Source organism: Falco naumanni, chromosome 4 (assembly GCF_017639655.2).
Source record: "Falco naumanni isolate bFalNau1 chromosome 4, bFalNau1.pat, whole genome shotgun sequence".
NCBI lineage: Eukaryota > Metazoa > Chordata > Aves > Falconiformes > Falconidae > Falco > Falco naumanni.
This window is the reverse complement of record NC_054057.1, coordinates 68,690,553-68,703,931: the sequence shown is the minus strand read 5'-3', so window position 1 is coordinate 68,703,931 and position 13,379 is coordinate 68,690,553. Positions and strand designations below refer to the sequence as shown.

At 67.5% G+C, this 13,379-nt stretch overlaps 1 protein-coding gene across 1 annotated transcript; it reads right to left on the bottom strand.

Annotated features, from left to right (window-relative positions):
- Window positions 1-1,294: 1,294 nt before the first annotated feature.
- Window positions 1,295-11,906, bottom strand: ANO8 (anoctamin 8). The gene is made up of 17 exons (XM_040589555.1): window positions 11,624-11,906; window positions 8,815-8,925; window positions 8,344-8,476; window positions 8,130-8,268; window positions 7,493-7,589; window positions 6,892-7,008; window positions 6,686-6,813; window positions 6,284-6,445; window positions 5,948-6,100; window positions 5,728-5,854; window positions 5,576-5,631; window positions 5,418-5,492; window positions 4,049-4,720; window positions 3,764-3,955; window positions 3,555-3,686; window positions 3,121-3,231; window positions 1,295-3,002 (listed from the first exon to the last, which is right to left on the bottom strand). The coding sequence occupies exons 1-17, from the start codon at window positions 11,721-11,723 to the stop codon at window positions 2,325-2,327; spliced, it is 3,183 nt and encodes a 1,060-aa protein (XP_040445489.1). The 5' UTR covers window positions 11,724-11,906; the 3' UTR covers window positions 1,295-2,324.
- Between the last annotated feature and the right edge of the window lie 1,473 nt (window positions 11,907-13,379).

The window sequence follows — 13,379 nt, the reverse complement described above, 5'->3', positions numbered from 1 at the left end:
GAGCTGGCCCCGACCAGCCAAACCCAAGCAGAGAAATTAAATGAGATGGAGAAAGGGAGAGCGCTGCGTGCGTCGCCTGCAGTCCTGCCCCATCTCGGGGTGCGGGCAGGCTGGCGTGGGGCAAGCTTTGGGCTCCGCAGAGCCCCAAGGACCAGGCAGCAGGGTGCCAAGCCGAGGCAGGGATGGGTGTTTGGGGTCACCTAGTACCCCCCAGACAGGCTGGGGTCTTTTCTCCTGCTATCGCACAACGCGCCGCTGCTCCCGCCCTGGGGCATGGCTGCGGTGGTGCTGGGCTCACTGGGTTTCTGGGGACCCATGTGCCCCAGTTTCCCAACGCTCCCTTTTCCCTGGCCTTGCCCCAGAAACCTCTCCGACATCCTTGGCTCCTTGCACTCAGGAGAGGGCAGGGCTGGCATGGGAGGGTGAGGAGGGGACCAGGAGCCCCATATGCCCCAGGGAGGGGGCTCTGCCCGACCTCCGGGGCTGTCTGTGGGGAGCCAGCCCTGGCCCTGGGGACAGCAAAGCACAGGGCTGTCCCCAGCTAACGTGGGGATCTCACCCCCACTGGGAGCCCACCCTGGTGGGGATGGGGATGGTGCCCTTGGCCCCAGAGAGCATCTCCCTGCCTGTGCTGGACCATCGGCGGTACTTGGTTTCCATGCTGCAGCGCAGGTGAGCAGAGCAGCAGGTAAAGCCTTCACCGCCTCCTGCCCTTATTGCTGTATAAAATGGCTTGAGTCAAAGACCCCAAAAAAATGACATGACGTGTAGAAAGAGATGGTGGGGGGCAGAAAAACAACCTGACGTTTCCTACAGCCCAGGCCTTGGGGAGAGAGGGGTGACAGACCCTGTGTGACCGCCTAGGCCTGAACCAGGCACAGTGATGGGGTGGCCGCCCAGGTGTCCCCCTGGCTCCCGGCAGCCCCCTGCCCCCCCCCCCCCCCCGTTTGCTTTGGAAATGGTTGGTGGCTGGTGGGCAGAGAGCAGAGCTGGTGGTCAGGAGCAGGAGGGAGCTGGCAGGGCTGGATGTCCCCAGCCATGTCAGCTGTGGGCACCGCGTTGGGGTGCCACCACCCCATCCTGCCCCCTAAAGCAAAGCAGCACCGAGCAGAGCCGCTGAAAAGCGAGGAGCAGCCTCCTCCCCACGCAGTCGGAGCAAGGACAGCGGCTGTTAAAGCACAACTAGACCCAGCGATGGCAAACCCTTTTTGCCCTGGCAGAAGCTGCTCCCACCCCCCACCCCTCCCTTGTGGAGAGGTCGCGTCTCCCCCCCCCCCCCCCACCCCAGCCCTGCTCCTTCTCCTGGGCTCCGGCATGACCTCCACGTGTGAGTGCCTTATTGCAAAATAATTCCACAAAATAAGAAAGTGGAGAGGGGAAGGGACCATCCCAGCTCGCGTTGCAGTCGCTGGGGCCACTGCCCACACCTGGCCAGGCTCTGCCGACCGTGGCACTGGTGCCAGCTCTCGCCTCTGCTGCCTCAAGCCGTCGGATGAAGAAGGGGAGAGAGTCGCTTGCGTTGGGTTTTGTTTCGGTTTTAGTGCAAGAAATGCTGCCCATGCATGGGAATCCAGGTGGCTGGCGCTTGCTGCTCACCCCCCTCCCTCCCGGCCATCCGGGCTTCGGGCAGGAAAACGTCCCGGTGCTGGGAAGGAATCCACGCGGAGGCTGCCAGGAGCAGGACGGAGCAGGGCAAGGCGCCAGTGCTGGCGGGACACCGGGCGGTGGCTGCGCGGCGGGGACTGTAGGCACGGGTGAGTGGAGCTCCTCTCGCTGCTGCTCCCACGAGCATCGTGGTTGCATCGCTCCGCGATGGGAGACGTGGTGCTAAGTCTGGCGGGCTGGTCCTGGGGGATATGGCAGCACCATGCTCCCCTGTGTCTCCTTGGGCCGGACCATGGCATCTCCCTTTGCTGAATCCTTGGGGTGATGCTGGCGGCCGGGACCCCAGGCTCATGGCACAGAACCAGACCGGGGCATCTCCCACTGGTGAGCATGGGAAGAGCCGCAGGAGGGAAACCTCTTGGGATGCTCCATCCAAAGCTGCGGCCAGACCCCGCTGCTGCTCGCACCGATGGCGCTTCGCTCAGGTCCTTGGCGCAGGATGCGGCCGGACCCCCCGCTGGAGCTGGGGTGGCAGCAGATCCCAGCAGAGGGGCTGGAGGGATGCAAGGGGATGCGGCAGAGGGGGATGGTGCAGAGCGAGGGGCCAGCGCTGGCACCAGCCCTGCGTTCCCTGCAGCAGGGGACAGCGAGGGGTGGCGAGGGGGGGACGATGTCCATGGCTGCCTGGAGGAGGGCACGGGCAGCCCCGGGAGGTCCAGTTAGAGTTTATAGCTCCCGCTCTCGTCCTCTGCCCGGCTATCTGGCTCCTCTCGGCTCCCCTCCTCCGGCACCCCGTTGAGATGGGACTTGCTGGGGACCAGCCGCTCACCCGTGTCTGCCGAGGGGCCGGGCCGGGGCTGGGGGGAGGCAGTGGCCACAGCACCGTTGCCCCCAGCCCCTTCGGACTTGCCAAAATTGAAGAGCTTGCCGGGATTGAATGGCTTGGTGGGCGACTGGACCTTCTCGGTCCCTGCGTCCCGCTTAGTCTCAGGGGATTTCAGGAACTTGAAGCTGAGGAAGCCGGGGAGCTTGTTCTCGCTGCCAGTGGGTGACTGGGGGGACCTGGCAGTGGCTGTGCTGCTGGCCCCGGCCCCCCCGGAGAGGAACTTGCCCTGCAAAGGGATGATCTGCTTCAGCTTCATCACGTTGTTGGTGGCCAGGAGGGAGCTGGGTCGCTTGGGCTTGTCGGAGCCATGCGAGCTGCCCCCGGAGCCCTTCCCCTTGCTCTGGCTCTTCTCGTGGGCCGGGTCCTGCCCGGCAGCCTCGGGCTTGGCATCGTCGCGGCTGGACTCGCGTTCCTTGCGAGCCTGGTACTCAGCGTGCCGCTGCCGCTCCTCCTCCTCCCGCTTGCGCCGCTGCTGCTGCTGGAAGTGGTGCTGCGCCTGCCGCTCGTGCTTCTGTCAACGGGGAGCCTGTCAGCCCCAGGGACACCTTGGGGAGCCCACCGGCCCTGGGGACAGGGGGTCCCAACTGTGTGCTCGGCCCCAAAGTAGGTCCCATCCTGGCATCGCCTACCTTGAAGGCCTCGCGGCGCTGGTACTCCAGCTTGGCCATCTCCTCAGCTACCCAGGCAGGGATGTCGGGGATGGCCACTTGGATGATATACTTCAGGAACAAGGCGAAATGCTGGAGGGGGCACATGGGTCCGGCTGAGCATCCCCACCCCGGCCACTACCCGTCCCAAAATGCACCCCACCAGGGATAGGGGACCAGAGAGACCCTGCAATAACAGCCTGGGGGACCCTGGCCCGTCGCATTGCTCGGCAGCACCCACCGCCTGCAGGGAGCTGCCTGGGGTTACAGCGGAGGGTTTAGGGCTGAGACCCCCATCCCTGGAGGGAAGGGTCTGCGGGAATCCTCGGCTGGCTGAGCCAAGATGACACCTTGTCACGCGCAGGGAGACCCTAGTGGAACAGCCAGCCACGGAGCGGGCGGCAGGTGCACCGTACCTCCAGCACCACCACGGAGATGATGGCTCCCTCGGGGCTGAGCCAGGGGAAGAGGCGCTGGAGCTGCCCGCACTGGGCGATCAGGTAGCAGTTGACTACAATAGCCAGGACACCCATGGCCTCCATTACCTTCTGCAAGAGTCATGGTGCCAGGGATGAGACCCTGGCCAGCTGGGCCCCCCCGGGGCCCCCTGCCACCCCCAGCCCACCTGCCACTGCCCGATGCTCTCGACGCGCTGGCCAAAGGGCCGCTGGAGCCCCGTGCACAGCTTGAAGGCGTCGCTCCGGATCTCAATGATGTTGTTCACTAGGGCGCACATGGCAGCCAGGGGGAAGGCAGAGGAGAAGAGCACCACGTAGCCAAACTGGATGAACATCTCCTGGTAGTCCTGGAAGGTGTCCTGGCAAGGAGGAGGTGGAGGAAGAGCGTGCTGCAATGGGGCTGTGGGGGTACACTGCACCCCACTGTCCCTGTGCCCTCCCGGACCACTCACCTCGTACTTCTTCATGCAGCTCTCCACCTCTGCCTGTGTCAGCTGCGTGGAGTAGTCTTCCTCTGGTGGGTCGATCCACGACGCCCGGTTGCGCTTTCGCCCTTCCTCCTCTCCCTCCTCCTCCTCCCGACTCTCAGCCCCCCGCCTCCTCCGGCCAGCCCGTGGGACCACTGCCGGCTCTGCCGCCTTGACCGGGCTGCCAGGGGGACCTTCAGCCTCATCCTCATCCTCACAGAGCTCGAAGACAGACGCAGGGTCCATGCCCTTCTCCACCATGGTGGGGCTGCCCTCCTCCAGGAAGCTCTCATCCTCGGGGCCGCCGGGCTCCCCACCGCGCCGCTCTGCCTTCTCGATGAAGCTCACCTTCTTCAGCTTCAACCCGCAATCCAGGGCGCTCTCCTCCTCCGAGTCCGACTCACGCCGCTCTTCCTCCTCCTCCTCTTCCTCCGGCACCCCACAGCCCCCGTTCAGACACTTCTTCTCCCCCCGAGACCCCTCAGGGGGGGCTGGGGGGCGGCGGCGGGGGGTGAGCAGGCAGAGGACGGTGTGGGCGAGCTGGCGGAGGCTGCGGAGGCTGAGGTCCCCCCGGCGCAGCCGGCGGTACAGGTGGGGCTGTGACACCTCCCTGACGTTCTGCAGGAACTGGCGGGTGATGAGCAGCGTGGCCAGCATCTGCACGGGGACATGGGGCACACGCTGTCACCTGGGGAGGGAGGACAGCACCCAGGGTGGGGCGCATGGGTCCCTGCACCCCCATCGCCTGCCCCTGCGGGGTCCCTGCTCCTCCCCGAGGCCATGCTGGCGGAGTGGGACACCCAAGCCCTGTCCCCCCCCTCCTGTGACCCCCCGCCCCGTCGGTGAGAATGGATGGGATGGGACCTCAGCGGTGCTGGGGTCATGCGTGCCACTGCCAGCCAGAGCAGAGCTGGGGACACCTGTGTCCCGCCCGGGGGCAGTGGGGGTCCCGAGGTGGGGGGTCCCTCCCCGCTCCTACTTTGGATACTCCCAGTCTCCAGCAAAAGCCCAGGAGGCCCTTAAAGAAGATGAGAGAGAGGTGGAGGTGGAGGAGGATGAAGGGAAGGAGAGCCTCTCTGAGCTGACGCACGAGGCTTTGGGAGAGAGAGAAGATGAGCAGGAGCTGTGGAAGGGACAGAAGAACAGACAGACAGAGAGAGACCGTGAGCAGGAGCAGGAGCTGGGGACCTGGCGCAGCCTCCGGCCAGGAGCACAGGGACATGTGGGGACACCGGCCCCCCGGGAGGGCGCGGGGGTGGTGGTGGCAGGGGTGGCTCGAGGACATCCGTCTGTCCGTCCAGGTGACGCCAGGGGGGCTCAGGCTGGCCCCGCCGCCCCCAGGCATGGCCCTTACCTCCTTCAGCCGCTCCATGTCTTTGAGGTAGAAACCGATGTAGAAAAGACTCAGGTATGAATTTACAAACTGAAACTGGGGGGGAGGGGGGGGGTGAGCACAGGGCAGCTGCCGGGACCCCCCCCCGGTCCCTCTGCCCCTCCCCCAGTCCCCCTCACCAGAACGATTTTGATGATGAGGTGTTTCTCGTAGGCACTCTGCAGGCGGTAGTTCTCTGCAAAGCAGAGGAAGGGGTGTCAGCGTGGGGCTCAGGGAGGGGTCCCAGCACCCAACCCTGCCAGAAGCACCCCCGGGTGCTGCCCCCACGCACCCATGTCGTTCAGCCAGTACGCAATCTTCTTGTAAACCTCGTCGCAGGCAGTGACGATGACAGCCAGGATGATTTTGGGGAGGAAACGGATGATCCGGGGCAGCTCCTGGATGCTCAGCACAAACTCCTGCAGGGGTGAGGAGGGGGGCAGGGGCAGGGTCAGGGGCAGGGTCAGCACAGAGGGGGCTGGCAGCCCAGAGTGGGCAGGGTGAGGACCCACCTGGAGCTGGAAGCAGCCCAGCATGAGGAGGAAGACGAAGGAGAGGCAGGTGAGGCAGATGGGGAGGCTGACTAGGCACTGGAAGAGCAGGCGCTTCCATGGTGGGTAGTAAAACTCCTCTGCGCTGGTCACGGGGCTGATTCTCTTAATGCCCTAATGGGGGGGGTACAGCAGTGTGTGACCCTCCTTGCGGTGGGGAGACCCTCTGTGACCCCAGTTCTGGTGGGACCCAGCACAGACCCCCTTGGGTGGCTTGTCAGGGTCAGCGGGGCTCAGCCAGCCCCCAGCCCCAGGGACACCCCCCAGGCATGGGAACTGCCCCTCCCCAGGGCTCACCCTGAACTGGGGCCGGGGCTCCTCGATGGACTCGGCCGGGGTGTCCAGTGTCCCCCACTTGTAGGCGAACTCGGCCCCACGGCGCTTCCACTCCTCGAGGAAGAGGGTGGCCCAGATGACGTTGAAGATGGCAAAGACCACACAGCAGATGTCCTGGCTGGTCTGTGGGACGGGTGGCACCAACTGCACCGGGGTCGGTCCCCTCCTGTCCCCAACACCCCCCCAAAGCCCTCGGAAGCCACATGGTGCTGCCCCAGCCCCACCACTGTGGGCTCAGGAGCCTCCCAGCTCAGCAGCCATTGCAGCATTAAAGCATCATAGGGAAAGCCCAGAGCAAGGAGGGATGGAAACCCCTCCACAACCCCCACACAGGGATGTACCCCGTTTCCTGACCCTCCTCACCTGGTCACTCTCAGTGAAGGTGTAGAGGATGGAGCCAAAGACAGCGGGGTACACCATGGCCGAGGTGTAAAAGCCCAGCCAGGCGAAGTACATGGCGATTTTCACCCCGAAGTAGTCACAGATCTCATCTGGAGGGGCCAAGCAGGGTGTGAGCAGGGCTGGGACCTCCAGACCTCCCCCCCCATGCCACCCCCTCGATACCTTACCGAGTGGCTGAGCCTCGCAGACTGCCTGCACCCAGGACTTCATGAGCCGCTTGAGGATCCTCTGCTCGTGCAGCGGGAAGACCTGCTGGATGACGCCGCGGGCTGCCAGCTCTGGGACTGCACCGCGGGACATGGGCTGAGGGATGGGCTGGGGGGACACCAGCAGCCCGCCCCAGCCCCCCACGTGTGTCCCCAGATGACCCTGACGCAGACGGCTTTGGGCAAGCACAACAGGGGGGATGGTTTTGGGGTGACCGTGGCACACCGGGCCTCTGTGCCCAGCCACAGCACAGCCACTGCCCACCCACCACCCTGTCCGGCACACAGCCCCGGGGATGGGGACACGTAGTGACAGGGGACCTTTGCTGGGCTTGTGTCCTCCGGGGCTACCATGGCACAGCTCGGGCAGGGGGCGAGAGGCAGTGGGGTGGCAGTGCTGTGCCATGCTGCGGTGTGCCATGCTGTCCCACGGTGTGCTGTGCCGTGGTGTGCCGTGCCGTGGTGTGCTGTGTGATGCCGCGGTGTGCTGTGCCATGCCACGGTGTGCCATGCTGTGCCGCAGTGTGCTGTCCCGCGGTGTGCCGTGCTGTGCTGTACTCACTGATGGGCTGCCCCTCGAGGAAGTGGATGTTGTGCAGTGACTCGCCCTGCTTGGCACGCAGGTTCTCCAGCCAGTACCTGATGATGTTTTGCCGTTCCTGCAGCACCGCAGTGGGGTTGAGCCCCGGGCAATGGTCCCACTGCCCAGCTCCCGGCCCCTCTCCTGCCACACCCGCAGCCCCAGCCCCTGTCCCCTCCCCACACCCGCCTTGTACGCGGCATGGGGCATGGCTGGATCAGTCTGCAGTGGGGCTGGGGCTCCCTGATCCCCTTCTTCACCTGAGGAGGGGGACAGGACCTGTCTTTTCTGCCCCATGTCCCTGTATCCCTACATCCCTGCATCCCTACATCCCTGCATCGCTACATCCCTGCACCTGCACATCCCTGCCCCATGTCCCTGCATCCCTGCCCTGTATGCCTACATCCCCACATCCCTGCATCCCCGCATTCCCACACCCGCGCATCCCTGCATCCCCACATCCCTGTATGCCCACATCCCTGCCCCATGTCCTCACATCTCTGCCCTGCATCCCCACATCCCCGCATCTGCACATCCCTGCATCCCCGCATCCCTGCATCCCCGCATCCCCACATCCCTGCATCCCCGCATCCCTGCCTCACGTCCCTCTGCATCCCACCTGAGAGGTGAAGAAGTAAAGCTCGTTCTCGATGTTCTCATAGATGTAATCCTCCTCGCAGGAGAAGCTCCGCATGCCTCCGCCAAACTCAGCTTTCACTGGTTTTCGCAGCCCGATCTCATCAGCCCCACGCAGCAAACTGCAGGGAGAGGGGACGCAGCTGGGGACATGGCGGGGGACACAGTGGGGACTGAGGATATGGCTGGGACCCTACCTCTCGTAGGTGGCGGTGACAAAGAAGGCGTAGACATGGGTGTGCTTGTGGTGCCGGACCTGGACGATGAGCTCGGGGATGCCGAGGCGGATGTGGTTCAGGAGCCAGAGCAGCGTGTGATCGTCAGTGGTGTCTGGACGGTGATGGTCAGCATGGTCCACGTCCCCCAGCGCAGCCCATCCTGGTGCTCACCCGTTCCCATGTCCCCTGTCCCTCCCCACGTCCCCCATCCCTCATCCCTCCCCACATCCCCTATACCTCCCCGAATCCCCCATTCCTCCCTACATCCCCCATTCCTTCCCTTCCTATGTCCCCCACCCCTTCTCACATCCCACATCCATCCCCATGTCCCCAATCCCTCCCCATGTCCCCAATCCCTCCCCACATCCTCCATCCCCACTGCAGCTCTGTGCCACCATCCGGCTGTTCCACACCGGCACCATCAGCCCCTGCCCCCGGGCATCTCCCTACCCGGGAAGGTCATGAGCACGTCACAGTTCTCTGTGGGTACCGTCTTCATCCAGGCCTTGTGGGACATGATGTAGCGCCCGGCTTGGAGCAGCCGCTTCCCGAAGAGCTTATCTGCCAGAGGGAGGCAGGGGGTGAGCAGCCACGGGACCGCCCCCACCCACAGCCCTGGGAACCAGACCCCCAAGCACCGACTCAGCTGCCAGTGCATGGGATGGGTGCGGGTACCTGGGCATGTCCCCAGCAGTGGCCACTGCCAGCCAGGTCACAGCCCCACTCCCTCGTGGTGAGGGTGACGCTGGCCCTGGCTCAGGTTTCTCCTCCAGCAGCTCAGGGTGCCCAAAAAGGCCCCGACAGCTGCCGGGGAGGAGCTGGTGATGTGTCCTGGCACCCCTGAGGTGCCGGCTGCCGCGGGGAGCCCCGGGGTGCCCCCCTGCAACCCCCCAGCTGCTCACCTCTGCCCGCAGCCCCTCGGCAGGGCCGGGATCTTGCAGGGCCGCGGCTCCGGGAGATGGGAAACCGCAGGAAAAATGGGGAGAGTGAAAAAGCAGCCGGTCTCCATGGAAACCCAGGGAGGCCCCGCGCCGCCGTGATGAGAGGTGGGATGGGGACAGTCCCCAGGGTCCCCTTGTCACCCCCCGGCGGGGGCCAGCGCAGGGACATGGCCCCTGTCTGCTGCGAGGTGCACCGTGGGGACAGGCTGTCCCCGTGCCCAGCGTCCCCATCGCACCTCCTGGGGCTGACAGGGACCAGGTGCATCCCAAAACGCTGCCTGGAGCTGGCAGGGACGACAGGATGAGGCCCCTCGGTGGTGCTGGAGTGGGTGCCTGCCACAGCACCTCGTGTCGTCCAGCCCCACGCTGGCAGTGTGCCCAGCTACCTCCCTGCCTCAGTTTCCCCTCCCGAGCCAGGGTGGCAGAGCCAGGACTGTCTGGGCTGACCGATGCTGGGGGGGATGTCATGATGCCCGGGGATGTCACGGCCTCTCCAGCTGCCCCAGGGCTGGGAAGGTCCCTGGGTTCCGGAAACGCCGCTCACCCCAGGACCGGCTGGCCCCGAAAAACAGGAAATGCCAAACCTGCTCCGGGAGCTCATCCCAGGGAATGCACCCCAGGTCTAGTCCCCCCAGACCCCCCTGGGCTGGGGGCAGCACAGCAGGGTCCCACCACCTGGGCTGAGACCCAACAAACTCATCGCCTGAGCCGCCGCCAGGAAAGGGCCACGGCGCCCAGCTCTGAAAGGCCACCCTGTCCTGGCACCGTGGGCGAAGGCCAGGGACAGCGCCAGGCTGCCAGCCAGCCACCCCCGGAGCGGGCCCGATCCTGCACCCCACGACACAGCTCGCACCGCAGGCCCAGGCTGCCAGGGTGCTGGGGCAGGGGCACGGTGCTGGTGGCGGTGGCTCGGCCGCGCTCGCCGGGCAGCTCGCCGATGCCGGCAGGGTGAGCTCACCCATCCTGAATTATTTACACCACACCGGGAGTGGTGTAACCCGGCCGGCAGCGCAGGTGGCACAGTGGGGGCACCGTGGGGGCTCGGCCGGGCAGCAGCGGAGGCAGCCAGCAGCGCCCGCACACGCGTGTGCACCAGCGTGCAAAGCACAGTGATGCTGGGGTGGGTGTCCACCCTAAGGCGCCCACCCAAAGGCCTCGGCTCTGGGTGCTGGAGGGTCCTTCCCTGCCCAAGGTCATGGGAAAAGAGGTGGCCAAGCTGCAGGGGTCCCCCCAGTGCTGCTCTGCCCCCCGCCCTGGCTGGGCATGGGGGGGGCAAACCCTGCCTTTGCCCCGCTGCAGCTGCGGGGTCCTTCTGGCCCCCACTGCCAGCGAGAGCGGCCCCCAGCCCCCTCAGCCCCCGGTGCCAGCACCAAACTGGCACGAGGGGTCCGCCGGCAGGGCGCGGGGATGGAGCCCCGCAGAATCCCAGCCCACCCCCAGACCTGTGCCCCCCCTCATGCCCCACGGCCCCCCGCTCCCCCGTCACGCCGGGCCGTGCCGCTCACCTTGGCTCACCAGGATAAGGTCACGGGAGCTGCAGCGTGCGGGGACGGGCACGGCACTGCCCCGCTGCCGAGCGGAGCCCGCGGAAGGAGGCATCTGGGGGGGCGGCGATGCCGCCTGCCACGGGCGGCTGTGTCCCGGGGGGGGCACAAAGTGGGTCACCCACCCGCGGGCGGGAGTCCCGCTCGGTGGCACGCGGGCAGTGGGCCCTGCCAGCACCGCCTGGCCCGGTGGACCCCAGCCCGGCCGTGGGGATGTCACCTGCCCCCCGGGGCCACATGGAGGGGGGGGGAGACCCCAACCCCCAGCCTGGGGACCCCGACTCAAACCCCCTGTACTGCACCTCCTGCCAATCTCTGTCCTGGGGGGCACAGAGCTGGTCGGGGGTGGGCATGGGCCTGTCTCAGGGGGGCAAATGGACCTTCCCGGGGGGAGCTACACGGTCCCGAGGTGACACGGGGGGTGCATGTACCCGGTGCTGGGGGGGGGGCACTGGTTCGACTCTGGGGACACAGACCTGTGCGTGGACCCCATTCCGGGGGGTCACGGACCAGTGGTGGGGTGGGGAGGGACACGCACATCCCTGGTCCCCGGAGAACCACAGCACCCCCCAGTCCCCCTCCAGGGATGGAACGCCGGGGGGGGGCACGGAGCTGTCCCGGAGGGAGCACGGAGGGTGCTCAGAGCCCCCTCCCCCCCCATCCCCGGGGAGCTGCATCCCGGCCGGGCCCCGCCGACATCCGCATCGAGCCGCAGGGAGCTGCCCCCCCGGCCCGCAGCCGCCCCCCCCGCCTCGCCGCCCGGTGCCACCTTACCCAGGACGCCGGCGGGGGCCGCCGGTTCCGTGCGCTCCTCCCCGGCCGCGGCCCGCCGGGGCCGGTCGCCGTCCTGCGCTGCCAGCGGCGGCTCGGGCATGGCGCGGGGCTCGGCGGCGGCTGGGCGGCGGGGGCCGGTGCATGGGGCCGCTGCCGCCGCTGCCGCCCGAGCCGCCGCCGCCGCCGCCGGGCGGGAGGAGGGACAAAGGCGGCGGAGCGGGGCGCCGCGCTCTCGGCCCCTTTAATTGTCTGGCGGGGCCGCCGCCGCCCAGCGCCCGCCGCACCGGCCACGCGTGTCCGGCCGCGCCCCGTGGGGTGGTCCTGGGGGAGCGGGGCGGGGGCTCAGCCCCCCCGCGGGGGGGCGCGGAGCGTATTCCCCCCTGCTGCGTGACCCCCGCCAACACCCCAGCTGCGTATCCCCAGCATCCCCCTCCCCGGCTGCGTGTCCCAGCAGTCACCCCGCTGCGTGTCCCCCCGCAGCACCTGTCCCCAGCAAAACCCCAGCTGCGTGTCCCCAGTATCCCCCCCGCGACTGCGTGTCCCCAGCATCCCACTATGCCCACCCCTCCTCGGTGCTGCCCCAAGTCCCCAGCATCCCCCTCTCCCCCGACTGTATGCCCCCAGCATCTCCCCCCCGCCCCGCCTGCGTGTCCCCAACACCCCCCCACCGCCTGCATGTCCCCAGCATCCCCCCCTGCTGCGTGACCCCATCAACACCCCAGCTGCATGTCCTCAGCCAGCATTCCCCTGCCTGCGTGTCCCCAGCGTCCCCCCTCCCCGGCTGCATGTCCCCAGCATCCTACCCTGGTTGCAGTGTCCCCACCAGCCCCCCGCCCGATGTCCCCAGCACCCCCCACTCGGGATTGTCCCACGTCCGCAGCGCCCCCACCCCCGGGGCTGTCCCCTGAATCTCCAAACCCCCTGTACCCTGCCTGCTCCCCCCACACCTCCCCGGGGTTGCCCCATGTTTCAGCATCCCCCACCCCGGGCTGCCCCTGCATCCCCAACCCCCCTCCTACCCTGCCTGCCCCCAGGGTGCCCCCCATCCCCCCTGCCCCCGTGCCCCCCCCATCACCCCCCCCCGGCCCCGGCATGGCGCCCAGCCCTGAGGGTCAGGCTGTTCCCCGGAGTGCCTGGGCAGGGGGGGACACCGGTAACCTGACCGGGGCTGCACGCTGCCGCCCTGACCTTTTGGGAGCCCTCCTCTGCTACCCACTTCACAGCCCTCCTCGGGGTGGGGGGGCCCCTCCAGCCCCATGGGTCCTGGGGCCCAGCACAGCCTGGCCAGGGCCCCCTGTGAGCCCCCTCGGCAGTGTGGGCATTGGAGTGGGGGGCACCCCTGTGCCAGGTCCCGCTTGCCCCCCCCCTCCCCACACCACACAGGCCCGCGGCTATTTTGGGGCAGGGGCTGGGTGCCAGCACTGACGAAGGGTGCCACAAGGAGCTGTCCCCAGTTGGAGGGGGGGGGGGGACAGGCTGGCACATCTCCCAGGACAGGCCTGGCCACTGTCCCTGCCTTGGCTGGGCATGGGGTGCTCCCCCGCTACCCCCGCCCAGGGGATCTGGCAGAGCCCAAATCCCCCCTAGATCCTCCTGGGACCCCCATGGGCCAGGGCCAGCTGCTTGGTGGGCTGGAGAAGGCTGAGCTGCTCAGAGCTGGGGGGGAAAGGGGGGGGCCACAGAGCTGCACCCCAGGGTGGGGAGAAGGTCCGGGCTGCACTGGTCACCCAGGGTCTGCGCCGGGGCCTTGCAGGTG